The sequence below is a fragment of the Elaeis guineensis genome, chromosome 5, assembly GCF_000442705.2.
Source record: "Elaeis guineensis isolate ETL-2024a chromosome 5, EG11, whole genome shotgun sequence".
NCBI lineage: Eukaryota > Viridiplantae > Streptophyta > Magnoliopsida > Arecales > Arecaceae > Elaeis > Elaeis guineensis.
The window spans coordinates 104,656,628-104,671,370 of NC_025997.2; the positions used below are offsets into that span (position 1 = coordinate 104,656,628).

General features: G+C 34.1%; 1 protein-coding gene across 1 annotated transcript; it reads left to right on the top strand.

Moving 5' to 3' along the window:
• Positions 1 to 200: 200 nt before the first annotated feature.
• Positions 201 to 4,277, top strand: LOC105032730 (uncharacterized). The gene is made up of 2 exons (XM_010907260.1): positions 201 to 248; positions 3,771 to 4,277. The coding sequence occupies exons 1-2, from the start codon at positions 201 to 203 to the stop codon at positions 4,275 to 4,277; spliced, it is 555 nt and encodes a 184-aa protein (XP_010905562.1).
• The last annotated feature ends 10,466 nt before the right edge of the window (positions 4,278 to 14,743 follow it).

Consider the following 14,743-nt stretch of genomic DNA (forward strand, 5'->3'; position numbering starts at 1 on the left):
CCTTCTACCACAACTCACCATAGAAGAAAATAGAAAGGGGGAGAAAACGAAACAAAAAGAGAACAAAATAGAGATCAAGAAGAAAATTAAGCTTAAGAAAACAGAGGACCAATTGGCTATGACTCAGGATAGGAGCAGCAACTGGAAGAAGCAATAGTGATGACTGGCACTAGAGAAGAAGATAGCGAAAGGGATGCCCGATGTGGGACCAAATGCTTGTAGAGGCAACTAGATTTGATGGAGATCAGGTGAGTGAGTGAAGAAAAATGAGAGAAGGGAGCAGCCCTTCCCTCTTTATACTCCTACAATCAAGATCAACATGATGATTTAACACACCAACCTCAGATCTCGACACATGGCAACATCCATAACTGTAGATTCTACAGTAGTTTGTCATACTAGCCCCATGATCATGCCATGTGTTAGTCATAGAGATCATAGAAGAACCAACGATCCAATCTGCATAGCATGACATAAAATCAGATGGATCATGTCATATGGCGAGTCAGACAGGATAGAAGACAATCACTAGAATCATCATTTTAGATCATTTCAAATTATTTTGATGCACTGTCTCAGCATGCGCACCTCATTATCACAATATGATCTATGAATCAGCACATAAATACAAATCTAGAGCCTTCTTCTCAGTCCTCAGGACAATATTAAATGCAAAACCAACCCAATGCCTTACAAGGAGAGTTTCCTCTCCGAAACCCAACTGATGATCGAGGTCGGACAATGGATAAGAAATAACTAGCTACTCTTTTTACTTGAAATGGTGAAACCACTTCGGGCTTTGGAGTAGGGGGTAGGTGTTATGGTGTCCTCCCACTTCTCAACCTTAGATGTCTTTTGAGGAGCCACATTAGCATCATATTGAGCAAATCAACCAACAACCAAAACTTTACTAACCAACTTCCTTGAGAAGAATGTGGCCCAGTTGGATACTGTAGGATCTAAGCCACTGCCTTCGCTCGTTACGTGTGTGGACCTATATTTCCACCATTACGTGCATAATAATTGCTCGGAATAGTCACGTACAATGTAGTTGTGTATGTTCCAAACTCGTTACCAAATGCCTAGGTAGCCCTACAAACTTGGGTAAAATTCGATGATCTCCCCTCTATATAAAGAAGGAAGAAGGGGACCCTCAGGTAAGTTCCAAATTTTAGCATCAACCCCCTACTCTCTCTCTCTCTCTCAACTCCTATTACTCCCTAAGCTTCAACTAACTTAAGCATCGAAGAATCTTTTGTTGGATAATTTCTAACAAGTGGACTTTTTACTATAGGTATTCTCTCCCAGCTTGTGTCTAGGCCAATCTCAAGCTTGATCAGATATCAACCCCACCTCAGAGCATTGTGGTAACATATATTGTGCTTATCAAAAGTGATCTTAGATTTAAAAATAGATTTTGGGATATTTAGCTATAAGCCAAAAGTAATTTTAGACTGCATTAAGAATCTCCTAAAATGTGATCTATGTAAAGCTAACCTCCTCCCGCTTTCCATAGATGCTGTCCTGCAAACCGAATATCATATTTGAGGGAAGTTATTTTTTTTATGAATATAGTGCTCTATCCCTCGATACCCCTTATACATCTACTTCTCGACTTTTAAAATATATCAGGACTCTTCTTCACTAACTCATAACTTTCTCGAACTCTCCTTGAGATTAATTTCTTATGTTATTCTCGAAAAGAAAGGTAATTACAAGAAAAAATCCATCACCTCTCTTCTTCTTATCTTTTCTGCTCTTATTGGAATCCAAATTTATCTCATCGCTATCCCCGATTTTCTTCTTCCTAATGCCTCTTTTCTTCTTATCTTTTCTACTCTTATCGAAATCCAAATTTAACTCATTGCTATCCCTGATTTTCTTCTTCCTAATGCCTCTCTTCTTTCCATCTCTCCTATTTTGATTGAAATCTTCTAAGCAAAGTACGGCTTTTTGCTTCTCTTCTTCTCCTATTTGAAATCGGCTACTAACTCTCTCGGTCTTGCATCCCTTCCCTTTTCAAGTGGCATTGCTAGTAAATGGCACGATAAGTTTTCTCTGTTCCATCCATCACTCTTCCTTTTTTGCTGCCAATTCTCTCTAGCATAGCTCTGGAGATCTAGATGTAGGAAAGTACCATAGCTTTGCTATATGTCGTATTATAATTGGAGTAGTTTTGTCCCATTTGCCCACCAGGGTCAGTAAAATCCATGGCAATTTCTCATCCTCACACTAGCCAGATGTTTTTCCTCGTAGAAAAACATATTGTCACATGTTGTCATCATGGGGTGTTCAGTACTGATGATGAATAGTTACATCCCAATATCCTTCAATTTTAAAACAAACTAATTTATTTATCAAATTGTCTGGTTGAGTTTCCAGCACTAGGTCCTCACCAATCGTCATGTATTATTGAATTGCACAAGTGACTGGGCACGCGGCCTTTCCTATTTTCTTCCTAAAAAATTCTTTAATGCATATCATTGAATACACCTGAAATTGCATTGCAAAATTGATGCTTCAAACAATCCTACTCTTCTATAAATACATAGCAGAACCTTTCAAAGATTTGGTTTTGTAGTCTCCCAATCTCTAATGGCTAACATTTCAACAATCCCATATCACTACACTAGGAGTTAGCATCTTGGCAGCAAATGAGAACTCCTACATTTTTAGCCTAGAAACCTCAATAGCTTGCCCCCATGTAGCAAGAGTTGCAGTTTTGCTCAAATCTATGCATCCTAATCGGTCCATGCTGCCTATTTTATTTTAAAAAAATGAAGTCCATGTAAATGAAACAAGCAACAAAATTTTTTAAAAAATGAAGAAATAAAGGAAGGTTTTTTTTTTTTTTTTGATTTAAGAAATACATTCCCACCTACCTCTCCGTGTCTTGAATTTTATAGTAGTTCTATTCTTCCTCATCATTAGTCATTAAATATTCTTTTGTAAAGTTCCTTCTCTGCGAATATTTTTAGCTGTTAAATTTTTAACATTTTATATTAATGTTAAATTTTGAAATCTTTTGATAGTCTTGAAAATGGTAAGTGAGAATGATACATCCCATATTTCAAAGGCAGAAAATTCAAAGGCAACAAAAGGTAAAGCAAAGCTATTGATGAGAGTAATGAACAAGGGATTAGAAAAAATAGTCTTGGGATAGTAAAAACCATGGCATTTTTGTTAAGCATTATAAGAAACTTATAAGGGCTGAGTACAGATCAGGTATCCATTTCATGAAAGATAAGCGGAATTTATTTGTGAAAAGATTTAATGAGGCGGCCAAGGAAAACTATGATAGGATGCAGTTGAAAAGTCATTGGGATAATGTAAAGGAGTGGCAAAATTAGAACACTTCGGTAGATAAAGAATGTGGATTAGGTTGGGATCATGCAAACCAAACTATAGATGCTCCAGAGGAATGGTGGGAAGAGAGAACTTGTAAGGGCTGGGTACAGATCGAGTATCCATTTCATGAAAGATGAGCGGAATTTATTTGTGAAAAGATTTAATGAGAAGGCCAAGAAAAACTATGATAGGATGCAGTTGAAAAATTATAGGGATAATATGAAGGAGTGGCAAAATTGAAGCACTTTAGTGGATAAAGAAATTGGATTAGGTTGGAATCATGCAAACCAAACTGGAGATGCTCCAGACAAATGGTGGGAAGAGAAAATTAAGGTATCTATGTATGTGTGTGTGTGTATGTTATTTGATTTATATATTTAGATATGATATTTATACTAATTAATATTTTTAATATTGTGCAGAGAAATCCAGAGTGGGTGAAATATAAGGATAAAGGACTTAAACATTGTTTTGACTTGGATGAATTGCATATGGACATAGTAGCCATTGGGAGGCGAGCTTGGGCTTCAAAATCTGGAGTTCCATTTGAGATATTAGAAAATGCTATAAGTGAAGAGGTTGGAAATAATGATAGGCATGAGGATACACCGGAATTAGAGAATATGACTTCTAACTTGGATCAGAGGGGTACTTTACCAATGATCTCAACTCGTAAGAGAGCAAGAGCGACAAGAGGATTAGCTCTGAAGGATGGCAAAAGGTTATCTGCAGCCTCCGCTTTGAATAAGATAATTAATCGATTGATTAATGTTGTAGAGAGTCATAGCATGACCACCTCATTTAGACATGATCCTTCTGGTTGTAGCATTCTGGAGGTGGCAAACTTGCTTAGTACACTCTCGAGAGTTGAGCACGGGAGTGATCTCTTTTTGCTAGGAACTCAATTATTCTTGCATCATGAATGTTGAGAGATGTTTGTTGGATTGGCTGATCCAATTGTACAGCTTGCTTAGCTTGGATCATTTTATGATAAAGAGAACAATAGTCCACCTATCGACTCAACATCTTAGTTTTAGATTATTTCAATTTCTTAGCTTTATAATGCAGACTGGATCATTCAAGACTTTATTGAAATTTTTTTAAAAAAAAAGACTTTATTGGAATTGTTATTGGAATAAGTTTATTATATTTAATGTATATATCATGAATATTGTATTCTCAACACTTACTATTTGGTTAGTTTTGAAACTATTATTTTGTGCTGGGATGGAAATAATTCTTATCATTTTATAAGATGACGATGTGGTACTATATGATATTCTGGTAAATGCATGATCATTTTTATATTTTTACATGCATATAAATTATAGTAGTGCGATTTTAGATTTATGTTCTTTAAAACATATTGTTAATTGATCATTACTTGAATTTTTTTCAATTAATGACAGCAAATATGAATGGAGATGAATGGATTGATTCTTTTCAACTAAGGAATAATATTGAAGGGGAGAATAATAAAAGCAATATTGAGCTTGATATATTTGTACTAGCTGGTAGGGCAGCACGTGCTAATTATTTTCTTGTAGAGATTCTTCATATGTTGGTCACATGTGGGTTATGGATATTTTGAATAGACTTGATAATAGATCCTAGGAGCAATATCGAATGGAGAAGTATGTGTTTCAAAATCTTTACAGTCCTTCCAGAGACAAGTATGGTTTGAAGTACCAGAGAAATGAGCATTGAAAAATTAGTGGCTATTTTTTTGCTCACCTTGGGCCATGGAGTTGGTAACAGATTTGTTCAAAATGATTTCAACATTTTGAAAGACTATTAGCAGATAATTTCATAGAGTTCTTTAAGCATCAGAAAAATTTACATTTGACATGATAAGACCTCCACTAGATTATAATGATATCATCCCTGAATACATTCAACAAAGATCATAATTTTACCCATATTTCAAAGTAAGGACTCAACACGATATCTTATTCTTATATATATAAATTATACTTTTCTTTATATTCATTATCATATTAATATATTATATAATGCGTAGGAGTGTATTGGTGCTATTGAAGGAATACATATTCGTGTAGTGGTTTCTTGGGATAAGCAAATTTTATACATAGGGAGAATATCTTATTGTACACAGAATATTATGGCAGCATGTTGGTTTGATATATGTTTTACATTTGTTTGAGCTAGTTGAGAAGGCACCGCTCATGATACACGTATATTCATTGAGCCTTTGTGAAGATTAGATCTAAATTTTTCATATCCAAGGGATAGTGAGTGTAACAAATCAATTCAATTACAAACTTTATTATTGGAATGAATAATTATTCTATTTGACATAATATTATTTATGTTTTGATAAAAAAGTATTATGTTGTTGATGCAGGATATCCAAACATAAAAGCATACTTGGCACCTTATATAGGAGAAAGATCATATATTCCTCCATTTTGATGTAGCAGTCAACCAATACAAGGTCTAAATGAGGTATTCAATCAAGCGCTCACGTATCAGTCTCGAATATTATAGAGTGCACATTTTTGAATTTAAAAAAATAGATGGGTTATACTTAGCCGAATGGCTATATATAAACTGGAAGATCAAATAAGAATTATTATTGCTAGTATGATAATTCATAATTATATTAGAAAGCATGCAAAGCATGACGAAAAGTTTGATAAGACAGATAATGCTGATGACTATATATATATATATAAAAGAATCCATACCAAACATTATGGCGTAAGATAATATCTTTATGGCTTGAGTACATGATAGAATATGTGATTTGTTAATGGATAAATAGGTATTGAACTATGTTAGTGTATAACCTTCTTTTGATTGAATATGCTTAATAATTATTTATTTTATTTTATTTTATTTTTATATTAGCTATATATAAAAAAAATGCTCTAAGATTTTTAATAAATTGATTTTCATCGTGATACTTATTTGTGTTATATCTATATAATTTTAGAATCATTTTGGCATTTGTCCTTTTTAGTTATTTTGCCATTCAAAATCAGTTTTTGGATTTGCCAATCAAATACACAACAAACTACTTCTATTGTTTCAGCTCTTAGATCTTCGCAGCCAAACAGTTTACAACAAAAGATTGCTTTATCTTAAAATAGTTTTTGATCTCAAAATATAGTTTTTATCAAAAATTATTTTTTAACCAAAGGCTACAGCATCTCCAAACAGACCCATAGGTGATGTTCTTGATGAAAAAAGAGGGCAAGTGAGCATGGACTATGTTCTATGTGGAGAAAGAAAGGAAACCATCTCATATACATTAATCAAATGCTCATTTGCCCCAAGTCCATGGAGAAATCCAATTGCATGCCGTTGTTGGCCCTCAAATTTTTAAAAACTCTGAACTGCTGGATAGTGCCTAAAATTTCAGCCTTTTGTTAAAAAAAAAAAATCAACTTGCATAGACAACCTATGTTGTTTATATAATTTTAATATATTATTATAAAGAAAATAAAATATTAAAAATAAATAGAAGATTGAAAAGAGTTTGTCTGGATCAAGATGTGTGAAAAAACTTTCTAAGAACATGACTCCCCCTATATGCGGATGTGTGGCGATCTTGTCTCTAAGATAAAACTATCCTAAAATTGAAAAGAGTTTTATCAAACTCATGTTAATCTTAAACTGTTGGAAAAAAATAATCAAGTTGTATAGACAATATAGCGATACTATTTATATAATTTTAAAAAAATAATTAACTTGCATAGACAATTGCTATGTTATTTATATAATTTTAAGATACTATTATAAAGAAAACAAATGCAAAAAGAAAATGGAAGATTGAACAAAGCTTACTTGGATTGATGCATATGAAAACACTACCTTAATGAGGTGATTCATCCCCTATTTACGGATCTATAGTGATCTCATCCTGAAGTTACAATAATCTCGACTTAGCTTGATCCTCCTCGAATGAGTATGATCGCTAGGAGGCTTGATCCAAAAGATATTTTTCAGATATCAAAATAAGAAAAATAAGTAGAAAAAAAAAAGAAGAAAGATAATTTCGGTCTTAGAAAAAATGAGTGGGACAAAGTACTAGCGAGTAGAGAGAAGAAGAGAGTGTGTTTTTGAATGATTTGTGAATAGTTGGATTGAGAATCCATTTATAGATTTTATTGACGTGATCAAAAAGGTATCATAGTTTCGAAGAGATACAATATTTTGAAATTATCACATATCTCTTTGAAAATATGCATCAATTTTAAAAAAAAAATTAAATTTTTTAAATAACTAAATTTTAGGAGATAAAAAATTTAAATTTTTTCCTGTTTAAGTAAAACTCCAACCAATTAACAGCAACATTATGTTAGGTGTGGTAAAAAAGGAACAATAGAATCTTCCTTAAAAAAAAAAAAAGAATCATCCATCTTTGTTCTATTGGCTCACTTAAGTACGTGACAACCCATGGAAATCTTTGGAGCAAACTAAATTCACTGCCTCATCATGGCCATGAATCTTCAGACTCGTGGAAACCCTTCTGAAGCAGCCTGGATCTTGGATATTACCTCACCAAAATTCGGAGGCCCATACAACAGCGGCAAAACTTCAACAACATCAACCCCTACGATACCAACTCTTTCCTCATTGCTGTGCCGGGCTATGCCATGTCCAAACCCTCTATGAAATGCCATTATTTTCCTCTCTGCGTACTTTTTCTGCGGTCTAGATTTCCTGTATTCTCACCTATCTCCATCCTGCAAATACCACTCCGTAAATAATCATCCCATCTTAACAAATTCTGCATGAATTTGCCTCCCTATTCATTGGATAAAAAAAAAAATTTAACAGTGGTAGATAATAAAAATATCGAAATACTACCACTACAGTGAAAATGGTGAAAGGCGACACTATAAAAGATATTTTACGACGCTAATAAGCATCGTTAACAAGCTTTATGATGCTTCAAAAAGCGTCGCAAAAGCGTCGTCTATGTAAGAGTGGAGACAAAAAGCACCGACGCTTTTAAAACGTCGCAATAATTTTCCACGACGTTTTAAAGCATCGTAAAATTATCTTCTAACGGCGCTTTTTAGCGTCGTTAAAAACAACGCATCCTCCACTCTACCAAGACACTTTTCGAAGCGTCGGCAGTTAAGTCATTAGCGACGCTTATAAGCATCGTTAAACAGTGTATTAACGATGCTTATAAGCGTCGTTAAGTTTTGTAATAGAAAAAAAAAATATACAGATTTTATATACAAAAAAAAAACATACATTCCTGTACAAAATTATATCAATTATTCAAATATAAACCTGTAGAGTCACCACCATTCACACCAAAAGTAAACTTCAATAGTAAATTTAACCAAACTAAAAGACATTGTTTTATATAAATAAAAATAAAGTACTAATCGTCCATTACAATCAAGAGTAATATAAATAAATATAAGAATACAATAAAAATAAAATAATATCAATCTGCAGGCGGATGGTCGTCGCTGTCTCCACGTGACATGCCACTGTCTCGACGGGTGCCTAATATGCCAGGAGCCTACAAGAAACATATCAAAAGCATGATTTGCATATCTATAAATAAAAATATATAGATCATTAAATTAATACAAAAATATATATTTAATAATATGTGTTTACCTGAGATGGGCCATACATCTCTAATAAAGATGTAAGCCGATCAATCTATCCCCTCATGGCCTGCATCTCGGCACGGCTCTGTCGCATCTCTTCCATCTCAGCGGCACGACTCTGTCTAATCTCCTGTATCTCCGTCTCGAGTCTGCGGACGCGTGAATCCTGAGCATCTGCTGCAGCATGCTGCGTATATCTACTAACCTCAGATAACTGAGTGGGGGTGACTCCTACTCCATAACCCCTCACTCGACCGTAGCGCTCTGGTCCCATCAACTCTGTGAACACCTCGGCCTCGATACGGCTCTGCTGCGTAGATGCTGCGGACTCATCGTCACGCTCCACAATGAAAGATGTAGCCCTCTCCTGTATTTATTTTGAAAACAAGAGTTATACATTAATAGAAAATAAAATTAAATTAAAATTATTGTAAAAAATAGAATATTAATAATACCGTACATATAAATCTCTTGACTCATCTTGAACAAAAGTACCATCCTGATGAGTATGAGTCATTGGGTAAAACTCCACTTTACCGGGTTCCCTCCCATGCTCATCCACCTACACAAATAATTTCAATTTTAAGCAAACAGTTATAATAATTTAAAAAAAATCGGAGTCGTGCATAACTCTTCGACCCCGATGTATGAGGAACAGACTGAGCTGCTCGTGCAGCTCTACCAATAGCAGAATAATTCTGTAAAATAAAGTAAAGAACTTGTTATATGTATAATATATAATATATAATATAAATCAATATTTTTATAAAATATTTAAAAAAAAAGATAATGAGCAGATAATATACCTGTGCCCTCTCGGAGAATCAATAATGAACCAACTCCATCTACTGATGAGGGGGTACATCAGGAGGATAATTCCTAGCAACCTCCTCTTCTGTCATACCCTGTCTCATATAGTCCCTCTTCAATTGTGCTCTATATTCTTTCCATTTGCGGTTGAGAGATTTCATTACAAAATCATGAGTGGATGGAGGGAGAACAAACTTGCTCTATAAAAAAAAAAAATTAAATGAAATAAATTATATAAGTGATTAACAATTAATATACAGTATGAACATCAATTCATTACCTCTATAACTCGGAGGAGCTCAACTTTGTACGTTGGAAGCAAGTCATTCCATTTTGCATAGCCCAACGGACATAGCTGAGGCCTCCGAGCAACAGTCCCCAAAAATGAAGTCAATAAGCAGGCAGCTTTCTTAATTGGCTGACCTAGCTGATTGCACTCCACAACAATTCTCTCGCCCTCATGTATCTGCCACACATCTTGTACTACTGTGGGTCCGCATCTGGGGCGTACTCTCCCGGATCCGTCTGCAAAAAATACATAAAAGTAACTATATCATAAATATACATAAAATGAAATAAAAATAAAATTACATGAAAGGCAATATATACCCTGCACGTGTCTCTCATCATCTGGCTGATAAACAAGAGGATTGCTGTGCTGATGATGAAGGACAGGGCTCAAAATACTGTGCAGCTGAACTGACCTCAGGCTGCTGTGCTGAAGAAGACGTACCGGCCTCTGTCTGTGAAAACTGGAACTGCACACCAGCATATCGTCTCCTGCGACGCATGATGTCACCTAGCATTTATATAAATAAAAGGTAGAATCAGTTAATATATGGAGTAAAATAACACAATAATTAATGCAAAATATATACATCATAAATAATTATTACCAGTAACAATCAAGCAGTAGTGTTTCCTTCAAATTCTGTCCTAACCAACGTCGTCGTAGCATTTAAATCATCAGCTGGCACAAAATTGTAGGGCATACATTGTGTATAAGTGTCATCGTCATCATCCTCCACTTGGTTTCCCATATCATATAAGTCTCTAGGTTTTATTTTGATGACAGTAAATCAATCTTTATCTTTTGTGTCTTGTACATAAAATACTTGACGAGCTTGAGATGAAAAAATAAATGGGTCATCCTTCAATAACACACCAGTGTGTATCAACCTTGAAAAATTTATAAGTGTAAATCCATTTGCATCTTGTTTCAAACCCCTTGGTGAGTTTATGTCTATCCAATCACATCTAAACAATACTACTTTAAATTTTTCATAATAATCCAACTCATAGATATCTTTAAGTGCACCATAATAGGATTTTTCATCCGCTTCCACCATAACACCACTATTCTGTATTTTTCTAAATTTCTCCCATTCTCTAGTATGAAATTTAAAGCCATTAATTATGAAACTGTTATATCTATTCACAATCTTGTTAGGTCCTCGAGCAAGAGCTATTAGTTCATCTGAATTATTTGTCTCCATCATCTTTGATACCTAAAAAAAAAATGATATGATGAAGTGCTGTTGAGTTATCTGATATTAAATATGTATCAAAAATTAATGTATCCCATAATTAAATATAAATCACACCTGATTCGAAAGCCACATAGAGAATAACTCGACCAACCATCGCTGTTCAATCCTTGCATTAGGACGAATGTTATAATTGGCTCGTCTCTGATAAATTAAAAATTTACTGCATAAAATATAAATATATCATTTAGAATATTATATCTAATATAAAATTTAAATCTTGATGTCATGTCTTAAATATACTAATCTGCGATGGTCAGATATTATGTCACTATGAAATAACACATAACGATGTGCTTGTGCTAAGGATTTTTGATCAAGTACAATACTTTTAGCTCTTCCCAAGAATTTTCCAGCAGTTAAGAACTTATACAGTTCTGCATTCTCCACAAAGTCATTATGCCATTGAGGTTGACTAAAAATAGTCTCTACACCTTGAAGATATCTTAAACAAAATGTCAAACATTCATCCGCAATATATGCTTCAGCAATCGAGCCTTCGGGATAGGCTCTATTTCGCACATAATCTTTAAGACGCACAAGATACCTTCAAGAATTAAATATTTATTAAAATATCAATATACTGTTGTTTCTAATAAAATTATCAAAAGATTTAAGGTTTGCAATAATACCTCTCAATAGGATACATCCATCTATAATGTACCGGTCCACCAACTTTAACTTCTGAAGCTAGGTGAATGAGCAGATGTACCATAATAGTAAAAAATCCAGGAGGAAAAATCTTTTTCATCTGACAAAGTGTAATTGCAATATCGGATTCTAACTAATCAAGTTTCCGAGGATCAATAACTTTTGAACATAATGCCTTAAAGAATGACGATAATCGAAGTACAATTGCAACAACTTGTTTCGGCAATGACGATCTTAAAGCTATTGGAAAAATATCTTGCATCAATATGTGACCATCATGACTTTTAAGATTTGAAAGTTTTCGATCCTTTAGATGCACACATCGTAAAATATTTGATGCATATCCATCAGGTACTTTGATACTTTTCAAAACTCTCAAAAAATTATCTTTTTCTCAAGCAGACATTATGTAACATGCAGGAGGCACATACATTCTATCATTAGCAAGCATTTTAGGATGAAGTTCCTATCGGATACCCATTTCTTTTAAATCAAGACGCGCCTTCATGTTATCTTTGCTCTTTCCATCAAGGTTTAAAAATGTTCCAAGTAAATTATCACAAACATTCTTCTCTATATGCATGACATCAAGATTGTGCCGAATAAGATTATGTTTTCAATAAGATAAGTCAAAAAAGATACTTCATTTTTTTCATAAATCTTTACTGGGCTGTTGTGTAGATGCTATCTGTGTGTCTTCCTCATTTTCATCCTCGAAATAATTATCTAGATCTTGAAACACCTCTGCATCTATAGTACTGATACTAACTTCCTTTGGTAACCCTTCGTGCATTGAGCTTTCAACATCATCCCTTCCTCTTTTTTGAGAGGACTTTGAGTGCTTACCATAGCTGTAATTGATGCCATCCATTTGTCTATGAACATCAGTTCCAGAAGGTGGAATAGGGGCACATCCCAATTCCATAGTACCATCAAACAAATCTTTCTGAAATCGAAATGGATGATTTGCTTCCAACCATCGACGATGTCCCATGTAACAAAATTTACCTCCATGTTTTAACCAAATTGAATGTGTTGAATCTCCACAACAAGGATATGCGACCCGTCCCTTTGTACTCCAGCCAGATAAATTGGCATATGCTGGAAAATCATTAATAGTTCATAACAAAGCTGCCCGTAGTTTAAATGTTTGACCGTTTGAAGCATCAAATGCATCAACACCCTCCCATAACTGTTTCAATTCTTCTATTAAAGGCTGTAGGAAAATATCAATATCATTGCCTGGACCCTTATCTCCTGGAATAACCATTGACAAGATAAGTGATGATTGTTTCATGCATATCCACGGTGGCAAATTGTAGGGTATCAAAACGACTGGCCAAGTGCTGTAGGTAGAACTCAGGGTCCGAAATGGATTGAAGCCATCATAAGTTAAGCCAAACCTAACACTGCGAACATCAGAGGTAAAATCAGGATGCCTATCATCAAATACTTTTCATTGAAGACTATCTGCTAGATGTCTCAACATTCCATCCTTTGTACGTCCTTCATCATGCCATCTCATTGATGAAGCTATTTTTGATGATGCATAAATCCTTTTCAATCTAGGTATAAGAGGAAAGTAACGTAATACCTTGGCCGGTTTCTTTTTACTCCACGTTGCATCCAATTCATTCAGTACATCATCTCAATCTTCTTTTTGTGTTATCCATCTTGAAGATCCACATATATTGCATGACTCTTGATTAGCATTTTCATCCCGATATAACATACAATCTTTCGGACAACTATGAATCTTTTCGTATCCAAGATCCAATTCCTTTACTACTTTCTTGGCTTCATAATACGATGGTGGTAAACGAGTGCTTTCTGGAAATGCATCCTTTAATAACTTGAGCAGCATGGTAAAACTTTTTCCAGACCATCCATTCAAATATTTTAAATAAAATAAATGTACAAGAAAAAAAATCTTAGAAAATTTCGTACAATCCGGATATAATTCTTCATCTGCATCTTTTATTAAGGTGTGATAACGAGCTGTCTCATCATTAGATGTATGTATAGGCTCCTCAACATACATACGTTCCTTATGCGTACATCCATCAAACATCCCAACTATTTCTTGTATACTACTGATTCTCCTAAATTTTGAACACCAAGTCCAAAAGCATCTGTGATCAAACCCCTTATATCATCATCCCTTGCAGAATTGTCTTGTAGGCTAGTGGATCCAAAATGAGTCAGGGGTTGGTTACATGATGATGGCAACATAGATTCTCCATGAAAAATCTAGTCGGTATAACCTCTTAAAAAATCATTCCATACCAAATGTTCTTCAACAATTTGTGGATCTAAAGAAGAACTATTTACACATTTTCGACATGGACATAAAATCTTTTCATTCAAACTACTTTTCTCCATACCAAATTTAATGAAGTCATGAACTCCATCTAAATATTCTTTACTATTCCTTGGTTTATTTATCCAACTTTTATCCATTGTAGGATAAAAATGATCGAACTTGCAATTTATCTAAAAATAAAAAAAATTATACAATCTATATTAATGCAATGAGTAAAAAATATCAGTCATTTCATAAAATTCAAAAAAATAACAGCTAGATAAAGTTTACATAGTAAATACTTGCTATCATCAACTAATAGGTAAAGAAAGTCCTATCCCATTCAGAAAATGTATTAATTTTATAGGTCAATTACAGAAATTAAATGATATGCAACAAGAGCCGAAAAAAATTTTGGCAGTATTTTTTCTTAGTTCTTCCGTATAGGAAGAATAAAAAAAAAATATCATCCGAAATTTTTT